Genomic DNA, 13,403 nt, shown 5'->3' on the forward strand with positions numbered 1-13,403 from the left:
ACACAAGACACTGTTAAGATTACTTTTTTAAAGGAAATGGCACTAGAGTTGTGTTTATTTTTCTTACTGAGATCATGTTTTACTTCTCTAATGTAAAGTATCCGGTAATATAAATACAATTAACAAATAGAGATTGAATGGGAACTTTTCTCTATTTTCTTTTCAGCAAAGAGATTAAGAACATTGGGTTTGGAATTGCTTTGTAACTAAATTTACACTCTGACTCAGGGTCTGTGTGACTAAAACACCTAATGAGACTGCAACTGACAAATACACAGAGAACATAGTGATTCCAAGCAACGTTTCATAAACCTGTTTCACCAGGTTTAATTTTCAATCTTTAATTGTATATATATTATAACAAAACAACCAGCTTAGTGAGCCCATAGGACCCTACTGTCTGTACTCTGATTCACCTGATCAGGTGCTTTTCATACACTCACCTGTATGTATTGATCCAGAGTAGCATGCGTGCAATATGTTTATGTTTTCTGTATTTTGAATGATCTAGATTATACGTTTAAATAATTTGATCTCAACTTAGAATTAGTTTTGCTATTCATCGAGAGAGAAAGCAGAAACAAACATTGTATGTAGATGAGCCAGAGAACAAGAACTACAAATATAAAATATTCTTATATAACTTTACTGTAAAGTTTTAATTCCAAAACATTCTGTAATAGTCTCGATTGAAAAGAACCGTTGTCAATGCTGATCTACAGCAACTTTGTAGAGGGTAGTGGCTCAGTAGCCTGTGTCCCTGAGGGAAGAGAACTTTTAGCAAAGTAGCACCAGTCCAACCATAACGTGCGGTGTGAGTGAGAAATCAACTTTTGTTGTTTACCGCCCCTGAAATTTAGGGATTGTTTGTTACTGCAACATAACTTAACCTGCTCTTCCTGACATATCTCCCTTTGACATGTCAGAGAGGATATTCCTAAAAGAAACCATAAATATCTCAGAAAGAAATCATAAGGACAAGATAGGGTACCAACAGTGGATAAGAGATTCTGAAAATTCCTGGAGCATTGAAAACTGAATTAATGGAGAAAAAGAGACAAGTCAAATTTATAGCCATAAGCTATATAGGTGAAAATTGTTCTGTGCAAGAAATCCCTTGTAAATCCAAGAACACAGAGAAGGACTTGGGAAAGTCACTAGGGCAAATCGTTAAATTAAAGCTTTCATGACAAGGAAGATTTCTTTAAACCTCTTATGTACATACAAAGAAAATGTGTATTTTTATTCTACCATAAAGGCTTTAATGATTTTTTTTTTCCTAAGGATGGCTCATATGGGGGTATTGGAACACGAAAATGAAGGAGAAAATAGCTTTCAGTAAACCAAAGATCCACTTAAAAAGGGAACAAAAAAGAGTAAAACAACTTTTACCAGTAAGCAAATGTCACAAAGTCCCTTCTGATGCAAATTACTCTTCCTTTTGGGGACATAAGAGTCTTCCACTTGTCTGGCAAGTATACACACCCATCCAGCCAAACTTATTAAGATGTAGCATTCCTATTTAACAGAGAACTTAACTCACTTTCTTTTTTTCGTTTTAATTTTAATTTTTTCAGTTTTACTAGGATATAATTGATAAATAGGAATTGTATATATTTAAGATGTATAACTTGATGCTTTGATATATGTAAACATTGTGAAATGACCCCTATGATCAAGCTTATTAACATATCCATCACCTCACATAGCTACCACTTTCTTTTTTTGAATTTTTGTGCCTGTGTGATGAGAACACTTAAGATCTATCCTCTTAGTAAATTAAGAGGATTTATCCTCTTGGGGAACTCTAGTCACCATACTGTATATTAAATCTCTAGAACTTATTCATCTTGCACAACTGAAATGTTGTAGCTTTGACCAATATCTCCCATTTCTTCCTCCCCCTGCCCCTGGGAGCTACCACTCTACCCTCTACTTTATGAGTTTGAATATTTTAGATTCCACATATAAGTAAGGTAATACAGTATTTGCCTTTTGTGTCTGGCTTATTTTCCTTAGCTTAATATCCTCCAGATTCATCCATGTTGTTGCAAATGGCAGGATTTCCTTCTTATTTTAAGGCTGGATAATATTCCATTATATATGTATCTCACATTTTCTTTGTCTATTCATTCATCTTTTTTTTTCAAGATAAAGGAACAATTCAAAGGACAGGGATTAAAATAAAACTGAACAATCATCTACTACAAAGAAACAGAGAATTCAGATAAAAGAAAATAATTTAAATTACCAATCTACTTTTTTTAAACTGTGAAATCTGAGATTTTATGCATTCATTAAACAAGAGCAGATTGAAATGAAGAATAAAATTTTCAAAGAACAGAAAATAGAATTTTAAAATTAAAGATAAGATACTGAAATTAAAACAAATAATAATCAATGGACTATATAATGTAATGGACATAGCTGAAGACTAAGTTGGTGATCTAAAAGAAGCCAGAGACATCTCACATTATGTAGAACAAAAAGGATGAAATAGAAAAACATATAAGATACATTGACAGACGTGGATGATCAACTGAAAATGTCTTACCTTCATTGTGAAAGAAAAAAGATATTGAACATGAATCTTCAACTTGAAAAAATCTAAATAAACACCAAACGGGAAAATTAATAAATTAACTAATTTTAAAATCTACATCTAGGATTGCCTTGGATAATGAAGAAATAGTAACATGTAAGAATAAAAGAGATACATTTTTAAGGACAAACATTTTTCTATATTATGCTTTTTATGAGAAATGATGGAAATAAGAAGACAATGGCAAACTGTATAAAAATTCTACTTGGATTCCAGCAGAAAGATAATTGATCAAATATTAGACAAAATTAGGATTTTTCAAACATGAAAGGACTGAGAAAACTTCAGACATAGAAAGAGTAGGAAAAATTAAGAACCACTTCTAATAGTGATAATATTATTAACTTTAACAAAATAGTGAGCTATACAGTACGTCTAGAAAGAAGAATATATTGCATATATAAAATGAGTAAAAAATATGCCATACGCACTAAAGAATTCTGAAACGTCATTGATCTTGACACTTTGAACATTCTCATTTTGTTTACAAAAGCTTAGAAATAACGCATTTGCATCTTTTCGAGTTATTCAAGTCACATGAATTAGTTTTGGAGAGAATAATTTCTTATGTAATCAAAGAGTGCTTATTACTTCTTGATTTCTTATAATCTGTGGAATTAAATGAAGATCAACCAAATGAGAAGGAGCAAAGGCTATTTCTTCAGTTTGCTATAGCAAGAGAGTTTACCACCATCACTTGCATTTTGGCGAAGACTTAAAAGCAGGCAGAGGAGTGGGAAGGATTTATAGTGGACAAAAGGGGATTGCTTCCAGGATGGCATGATTGGAAGGACTTCCCAGGATGGACTGGGGAAGCTGTAGGGGAGCTAACTAGAAGCAGAGTGTCTTATGTGATTAGTTAAGGATGCAGATTTTGCTTTATCTTATGGGTCTTAAGTTGGAAATGGGGGAAAAAATCAGGGAAACTGAAAGTTATTAATCAAGTCCTGGCCATTTGGGATTAAATGTTATTGTTTGGCTTCTTGGATTGTTGCTAGTGACCGTGATTTGACTTCCTACAAGTCTGACTTAGAGATAGTAGCCTGGCTCTTGGTCTGTTTTTTGTAGATAGAGTCAGTTTCTTGGGCTGGTTGTTGCAGAATGTGGGTCAGAGTTCTATTTTTATATGGGGTCTTGCTATTGTCCACTGTATATTCAGTCTCTCAAATCAAATCATAGTAAAAGCATAAAAGTAATTTTTTTGTAGAGGAAGAACGTAATATAATGTTGTATACTACAAGGACCTCACGTACATAACTGACAAAAATCAAGGGTGAAAAGCTGTTGAATTATATATATTTCCTCAGAAATCATTAGGGCCCAGTATTTGCTGCCTGAAATTAATGAAGCAAGATATAAGGATTTAATCATTTTATCTATAGTGATAAAAGTAATACTAGCATACTTAAAATTAATAATGTAATTAAAATTGCATGTTCAGGAGTAGTGTTCGGAGGTAATATAAATGCAGTGCATTTTTCATCTTTAATTATGGTGTATTAATGAGTATTTTTCAATTGTGATAGAATCAGAAAATTTATTATAGTGAAAGAACAAGTAGAGGGCAAAGACAAAGTTGCTACATTCAAATAGCGGATCTGGTGGGAGTAGGCTTGGAAGCTAAAAAGATAGGCTTTTAATTTTATATCTGTATTGTTTTATTTTATTTTATTTTTGCTTACGTTAAAATGTATAGACTGTGCTATTATCATATTTTAGAAATCAGTTTTTCCAGGTAACTAGTAAAAAATAAATTGGAATTATTTTCTCAATGATTAAATGTCATTTAGTGTGTGTGTAGTATGTACATATACATATATATTTACATAAACATGGTATATATAATACGTAGTATATATATTATGAATATATATTACTTTATGAAACTCTTCTGAAATATTATTGACAACATTTGTGAGCAAACAAGGACAAAATGTTTCTATCCCTGGTATTCTATTTTAGAGTGGTTATTGTTTCATTGTTTATTTGGTTTTGGTTTTGTTTCTGCTTTTGTTGTTATTGTTGAAGGAAAATTCAGGTGAAATAAGATTTCATTATTCAGGACAATGCTAAATTTGTTAACTTTTATTTTTCAAGTGGGATCTTTCCAAAGAGTGAAAATTAAAGCAATTTATAGATACAAATTCTAATTTTTGATAAGAAACTGATATTAAATCAGCAACAATGGAATGGTCTTAATTACCACATATGCTAAACCAGGAAAATAACCGGTAGAATACTTTAAGAAGTATCGAATGGTTTAACACTATATATCTGTATCTACAGATAGATGGATATCTATACACTATACATATGTATGAATTTTCCTCCATGTTAAAAAAATTCTCTTCTGAAGTCTCATCATTTTATTTTGCAGGCAATGAACAACTCTCCAAACGATATATTTGCCAGATTCCATTTTGTTGAATAATTTCAAGTTATTGAATGTAAAGAACACCTAGATTCTTGTTTAAAAATACTAACTGTATTAGAATCAAGTAAAGAATCTAACCTTTATATTTGGTAATGTATAGTCATTACTCAGAAAAGGGATGAAAGATAGTTAGGAAGAAACCTGTTAATACCTCTGTATGAGACAGAATTTAATCAGGAAAACCAAATCCACTGCCAGTTATAGTTCAATAAAAGGGGCTAAGTATGTGGAACAAATTACAAAAATGATAGGAGAACTGAAAAGCCAAATATTGGACTGTGAGGTAACCAGTGAAGGAGTCTACCATCCCTAAAGCTGGGAAAGTAGTGTTACCTGACCCCAGGAGCTGGGCTTTATTGCATGGACCATGGAAGGGTGGCAACTGAGAGGAAGTTTCAACCACTGAAGAAATGTCTTGACGGCCAGAGACACCACTCAAAGCAGAAAGGGGGAGGGGGGATGAGGGGAGAGACAAAGAAAGAAAGAGAGATGCCTTTTTATTTTTTTCTGTTTTTCAATTTCCTTCTAGCACCTGCCATTGTTCAGTTGATAAGGAACGCTAATCAATGTCAATGGCAGGTGTTAGGTTCCTGCAAACAGAGCAGAACAGGATAGGAAATTAATCTGAGAGCATCATGAAAATGTATTTAGAAGATATATAAGACTGGTGGGAATAAGGTCAGTCCAGTCACTTTTTACTGCAACCTTTGCTCTGCATAAGAGAATTGTGAGCATTGTGTAAGGCTGCAGCAGAGCACAATGGTGTTGTCGGTCTCCAGAGGCTGCTTCCCCTTAAGTATTCTACCACGCACCTTCATTTGACAAAATATATTTACTCACTTGGCCTTTGGCTATGGGGGGTGAAGTATAATGCTGCCTCTCCCCATGCAGAAGCATCTGGACTGCCATTACTTACCACCAAGGAAACACACAAGAAAAGGGGCAGAAGATATTGTAATTATTAAAGTACATTAAACAGGTCATAACTGGGTGGAGCAACAGAATATATGAGAAAGAACGTCACATATCAAAATAGACAGGACCAAGCTGGAATTCTTCCTTTTCCAATTGTCAACTATTTGACCTCTTTGAACCTCAATGCCCCCATGTAAAATGGCATTAAATTTCACTTTCTCAATAGGTTAATCTCATTATTAAATTAAATAGCATATCGCTGAGGGATTCCTACATCATTGGCACTAAATAAACATTATTTCCTTAATCAATTTTCTTCCATTTATGGAATATAATATAAAATTTACTTGAGTAATAGGAAATTTGACATTAGGTAGTTCCATTAAAAGAATCCAATTGAGGGTGCAGAGAAATTAACAATAGCCATAATTTAAAATATACAGTTACAATAGCGGTTTTTGTTTTGGTACCCAGATGTTTCATAAGTATTCTTACAGAGGATCTTTGTTTAAATCCAGTGACTCTTGGGTGAATACTCAAAGCTCTGTGAAATTACACAGTGACTGGAATCCTGTGTTATTGCTCTGTTGGTGAAATTATAGTTCTCCTGTGTGGAATGAAATTTAAGTTGAATCTTGATGACTATTGCTTTTTCACAGTCTCTGGGAAAATCTTCTGAGAATTAAGCCCTAAGAGATTCCTTCAGAGAGATATTCTCTGCCTTCATAAATCTTCAGCTTATTTTTACTCAAAGTTCTTGCTCAACACTGATTCACTTGAGATTTTAACAGAGCTGTGAACCATGACAAGTCATGCATAACGATTTGCAACCTCAGAGAATATTTGCTTGGTATTAAAATGCCTTATTAAATATTTCAAATTGGTCTTTAGAGACTTTTGAGAAAGTCCACTCTGCTTCTCACTGGTATGTAACTTTACAAAATGTGCGCTATTTATAAAGCAGTCATACAAAAGGAAACCAAATGAAAAGAATGACACAGGGCAATCCCCAAAGGAAACACGACTTAAGTTTTATTGTAGAAAAGATATCTTGAAAGCTTTTTTATGTACTTAAATCTTTTCAGATTTGTATAAAACATCAACTGAGAGGCACTAATCCCTAGGATGGGAACAGCTGAGTGTGTGCCATAGGAAATATTTAACAGGAAAATATTGTACACTGAATAGCCAATGAAACTTTAAAATGCAGTGTTTCTTTGGTTATTGTTTTTAATGGAAACAGTTGTAAAAATTAAGAAAGCTTGTATAGCACTTTTTAAAGTTTTCTTTGATTGGAAGCCAATTATATGGGGAAGGGCTGTTGGTTTAATATCTATTGACAAATCCATATAATAATTTCCAGAAAAAATCGGATTCTTATCTTAATATTCTAGTGGAGTAATTGACTTTAAGGCGTCATTTTATATTTTTTAATTTGGAAGTCTAGCTCTGTAGAGGTTAATAATTTTCCCTTTTCTACTACATATGCAGTTAGGGCACATAGCACAAGTAAAGGAATTGAATTGTATAACATGGGAAATTTTTCTCAGACGTAGATGTGTAAACATTGATGTTTTTTTTCACTTAAATTTTTAACCAGGGGTAAAAATTCTTCATTAAAATAACCAATATAACTCATTAATTCACTTAGAAATTCAAACAGATAGATCCCTAGTAGTGCCTACTGTTAAAAAAAAAAAATCAAATACACGAATTTCTACCTAATTAATTTTTCTACTTGTGAAATGAACTTTTTTATTTTATCTCAGTTATGACGTATCTGGCATCAAACAGCATAAGAAATTATCCATCATTTTTTTTCTGGACTTGTAACTTCAAACTCTTTTCAAGATTCAGTTAAAGAACAATTGTAAATTCTGAGCATAAACATCATTTCTTTGCCTCTATAACACACTGTATTCGTTTGCTAGGGCTGCTGTACGAAAGTACCACAAACTAGGTAGCTTAAACAACAGTTTATTGCCTCGCTGTTTCTAAAGCTGGGCGTCTGAGGTCAGGCGGGCAGCAGGGCCAGGCACCCTCTGAAGACACTGGGGAAGGATCTGTTCCGAGCCTCTCCGCTAGCTTCTACTGGTTTACTGGCAATAGTTGACTTCCCTTGGCTTGTAGAAGTGTCACTCCAATCTCTGCCTTCATATTCACATAAATTACTCCCTGTGTGTGTGTGGCTGTCTGTTTCCAGATTTCCCAGTTTTATAAGGACACCAGTCATATTAGAGTAGGGGCCCACACAACTCCAGTATGATCTCATCTTAATAAACTACATCTACAGTGACTCTATTTCCAAATAAGTGTGTCACCTCTTGAAGGACTGGAGTTTAGAACTTTTAACATGTGAACTTGGAGGGAAAACAATTCAACCCATAATACAAACTGTGAAGAGTTCTAATTTTTTGATTATTGATATATGTTTTATGAAAATAAAATATTTTTCTAATATAAAAGAACTTCCCAAAGCACCAGTGGTTCTTATAATTTTCCCATTTGGACTTGAAATAAATGAGAGAGTGAGATAAGTATGTGCACATATTTGTTTTGGCCTGAAACTTCCTTATCAGTTCTTCTCCGTGAGAAATCCTTGAACAATTGAGCAAGGGATTTATTTTCCATCCCTGCTGTTTCTCTCTACCCTTGCTGTATTCCCAGCAGGTTGACTTTTGGTCAGGCTTGCTGTGCATGTATGTGTGCATAACTAGTCAGCAATGAGCGTGTTCCAAGTGGTAGCCTGATCCCTTCAGATGCCACCACCAAGTACAGTGACAGAGGTAATTTGCTGCTCCTCACTTCACACACAAATAGAATTACCCAATACCTGTGAGACCTACTGTGCAGAGATAGGTGTAGCTGTTAATGACCATACTTTTTGACCAAAGAAGAGAGTAATTATATTTTCTTTTTCTGCCCTGAACCCTTTTTCTACTCTGCTCACTTCCCTCTGCTACTTTAAACCATCACTTTGTCAATCAACACCAGTACGCTACCCTTCTTTCTTTTCTTTCTCCTTTTCTCCTTGGTCTCCATTTCACTTGTCACTCTGTTCAGGCATCAAAGCTTTCACTTAACAAGGCTGGATTTTGCAGACACCTCAAGCCAGGCAGAACACTGTTTTTCTTTTGTGTGGTGACACAGCCTATCACCACAAAGGAGGTGTGATCTTCCACTGTCTTTCTCAGCTTGCTCCATGGAATGGTTGCTTGGGGACTCCTTTAAGACATTAAAAACTATTTAGACTTAGTCGTTATTGCGTGGCCAGAGCAAGTTTCAAAACCTTAGGATTTTGTAAGTGAGGTTTCTTAATTGCCTTTATTTTATAGCTTTCTGTACTGTTTTCTCTTTTCTGAATCCCAGTAATCCCTATATGCCCAGTATTATGAGTATTTTTCCTATCAGATCAAAGATTTGACTGATAGAGTTTTATAACGTTCTAGCCGCTATATGGGCTTTTTACAATTTTAGAGCCTGATCTGAGTACCTACTACAGATTTTAATTTTTTCAATTAGGTACCAATGAAAATGCCTCCTAAACCAAGCTGTATTTGTGAATATCTACCGACTGGTATAATCAGAACAATCTGGAGAGATGAATGTTGGGGATGGAACAAGTATTGTGACATCATAGGAAAATCCTTAAAATTCTATAACTTCATTATATTCTATACCTTATTATTTTATAACTTCATATTCTATACTTAGTAGTGGAAGAGATAGCCTACATGTGACTAGCTCTGGAAAGTTTTATCAGGCCAGAAAGTGTAGTGCTATAATGAAAAAACTCATGAGACACACACAAGCCCAGATAAGACTCTCTAAGAATGGACTAGCACTAAGGCAAGAAGACGTTTTTGGTTTTTTTTTAAACTTTTAATTTTAAGATCATCATAGATTCATATGCAGTGGTGAGAAATAATATGGAGAGAGTCCTTGTACCCTTTACCACATATTCCCCACTGGTAACATCTTGCAAAATTATAAAACAATATCATACCCAGGTTATGGAAATGATTTAATCAACCAATCTTATTTGCATTTCCATAGTTTTACTTGTATGTGTATATGTGGGTGTGTCTAGTTCTGTGTAACTTATCACCTGTGTAGGTTCATGTATCCACCACCATAATGGAAATACTGAACAGGTCCACCATCACGAGGATCCCTCATGTTGCCCTTATATATTAACCAAACTCACCTCCCTCTACTTCCTCCTCCCCAACCTCGGGCAGCTCCTAATCTGTCATCCATCTCTAAAATATCATCATTTCAAAAGAGTCAAATAAATGGGATCATACAGTATATGCGGGATTGGCCTTGGGGATGGTCTTTTTTTCCCACTGGGTATAATTCCTGAAGATTCATTCAAGTTGTTGCCTATATCAATAGTCTGGTTTTTCAAATTACTCAGTAGTATTCCATAGTATGAATGTACCATGATTTGTTTAACCACTTTCTCATTGAAGGACATCTGGGTTATTTCCAGTTTGGGGCTGCTACAAATAATGTTTCTGTGAATATTTGTAAACAGGTTTTTATGTGAACATACGTTTTCATTACTTTAATATGAATGCCCAAGGGTACAATTTGTTGGGCTGTATGGGAAATGTGTGTTTTGTTTTATAAGAATCTTCTACACTTATATTTCTATCAGCAGTGTTTGAATGACCTAGTTTCTCAGCATTCTTGCCAGCATTTGGTGTTGCCATCATATTTTATTATCCATAATTAATTTCTTTTAGACTTAGCACAGTCCTTCCCTTCTGAGTATGCATAATTGCTACTCATATTTCTGCTTAGACTCTCAGTGTAAAAATACTCTTTGGAGGTCAGAATCATCATTTGTTATTAAAAATCCATGGACATTTATGATCTACTAACAAGGGTTGTCAGGTGAAGTTGGCTTACTAATTCTATTAAGTTTTCTAGGGTCCCTTGAAGGCACAGACCAAGTTTTGCTTAAAATTGTGTCAGAATTTCAGCATGGAAGTAAAAACTGTGTAGTTGAACAGATATTAGACCCTTAATAGGTGTGTTACACCTAAATCATTAAAGTAATTACTAAAATTAAAAACTGAAAATTGTTAGTACTTCCAGAGTCAAGTGCCAAAATGAATGTAGAATTTCATACAGGCTCACTTGATTGTGGAAATATTTTTGTTTGATACATAACCCAAATTAGTAGGTAGAATTTTTCTAGTTAGCAGAATAAAATATCAAGTATGCACTATTAGATGATTCATCAAGTACATTTCTTGAATAAATGAGAGCTCCACCTCCTAATTCTACAATGAGGTTGTATAGCCCTTAATAGATGGTTGTCATGTTACGCTTAGATTAGTTTTCATTTAGGAATAACCAAAATCTGATAGAGATGTATCTAATTATGCAAATAGTGTTTAAAAGTGGTAAACATAACGAAAACAACATAATAGATCCACTAATTTTACTACCTCAAAATACGGTATTTTGAAGTTTATAAATTACATTTTAATCTTCAAAATCCAGTGTGATAGGCATGTCCTGATACCAATTGTAGACGATAATTATGTCGGTACTGTGTATAAGAGCCTGAAGAAATAAGATCTGAACCTTCGGGATGACTTAGGAGACGCATTAATAGTCCATGTAAGAAATAAGAATGATGAAATCGCTCCACGAATGTTGAAAAATGACTTGAATGTACTATCTTGATGCCACTGATAATTTAACGTCAACTCACCCACCTTCCCACCTAAACACAAACCATCCCGCCACTTTTCTGAATAGTCATGTAGAATGCAATGTGCACCCTCACCGTACTTTTGACTTCACTCCTTAGTTAATACCAGTTTGATTCTTGAGCATCAATCCATCCCAACCCTGATTATGTGATTGTCAAAAAAGCCCCTTCGCCAGCCCGTGGCCCAGTGGTTAAGTTCGCGCACTCCGCTTCAGTGGCCCAGGCTTTCACCAATTTGGATCAAGGGCCCCGACATGGCACCGCTCATTAGGCCATATTGAGGTGGTGTCCCACATGCCACAATTAAAAGGACCCACAACTAAAATATACAACTATATACTTGGGAGATTTGGGAAGAAAAAGCAGAAAAAAAAAAGATTGGCAACAGTTGTTAGCTCAGGTGCCAATCTTTAAAAAAAAGAAAAAGAGCCCCATTCACAATGGTATTAGCACATAAAGAGCCATATTAAAATATCAGAGACCAAAGGTTCTACTTTGGATCCTCATTTGATACAGTTGATGGCAGGAAAAGAAAGCAAGGAATATTTTTGACAGATAAATGTAAGAATTAAATTTAATAGGACACATCCATGATAGCCCTCTGTAGATATTTCAGCATAATCTTTTTCTATGTACAAGTTAATCATGTGCTAAATGCCATCACACACTAAAATTTGTTTTCCTGAATGCACAGGTACCTCTGTTCTACAGGTGACAGCTACTGATGCCGATGACCCTACCTATGGAAATAGCGCTCGGGTGGTTTACAGTATTCTCCAGGGACAACCCTACTTCTCCGTAGATCCCAAAACAGGTTAGTGCATTTACGTATAATTTGTGCGCAGATGCATGCTACGATAAAAGAAAGCCCTATTTTTATTTCCGTGTACATTTCTACATCAGATGTTATTTTAGCACATTTAGAAATGCCTTCACTTTTGTAAAACAATGTGATTGGATAACTGAAGATGAATTAACTGCTTTCCTTCATATTTTGATTATTTATTATTTATACTGCTACTAGTAAAAATCTTTTTATCTTTGCATATTTTTTACATTTAAATAAATGTTCCCTATTTAATACAGAGTGTTACATAATACTTGGTTATGTACTCCAACTATGAAGTATTAGATAAAACGAGATTTTCAAGTGTATTATTTGTTTTGTTTACATATTAATTTTACTTCTTTGCCAAAGAGAGTACATTTTTCCATACTTTATTTGAATTTGATTGTCACAAAAAGTGATATATATATGACATTACGTACATATGACATTACATTACATCGTTGCATTGAGGGAATTCTTTAGCCCTCATGTGTTGTGTTATGTAAAAGAAATTAACTGAAAATAAAGCCAAAGAAATATGAACATTTTTTTCAGGAAAAATATGAATTCTGCTCTCTTTCTTCTCTTTTCTCTGGACAAAACAATCATATCATATTATATTATGTGATGCCAAAATGAAATGAAGGGTACTCAATAATGCATTATAGGATTATGTTACAGCAGCATAATCTAAAAACCACAAAAAGCTCATGGCCGCATTAAGAAACAGTTTGTTAATAAAAACTTGGCTAAATATAAACCCGTTTTTAATGAAGCCAAATGTTCAGTAAGAAATGTCTCAAGTTTTATGAATAATTTCAAAGATATACGTATCATGAGACATAGATGAAGCAGAGAGAGATCCAGGATGTTCCAGCATCTCCCTACATCC

General features: G+C 34.2%; 1 protein-coding gene across 8 annotated transcripts in view; it reads left to right on the forward strand.

The window, feature by feature from the left end:
* Positions 1–13,403, forward strand: part of CDH18 (cadherin 18) — a 903,322-nt gene that overhangs the window by 680,251 nt on the left and 209,668 nt on the right. For all 8 annotated transcript variants that reach the window (XM_070245958.1, XM_023625812.2, XM_070245959.1 and 5 more), the window contains one exon: positions 12,377–12,496. In XM_070245958.1, the coding sequence (XP_070102059.1) occupies positions 12,377–12,496 (120 nt within the window). The remainder of the gene's footprint in view (positions 1–12,376; positions 12,497–13,403) is intronic.

The sequence above is a fragment of the Equus caballus genome, chromosome 21, assembly GCF_041296265.1.
Source record: "Equus caballus isolate H_3958 breed thoroughbred chromosome 21, TB-T2T, whole genome shotgun sequence".
NCBI lineage: Eukaryota > Metazoa > Chordata > Mammalia > Perissodactyla > Equidae > Equus > Equus caballus.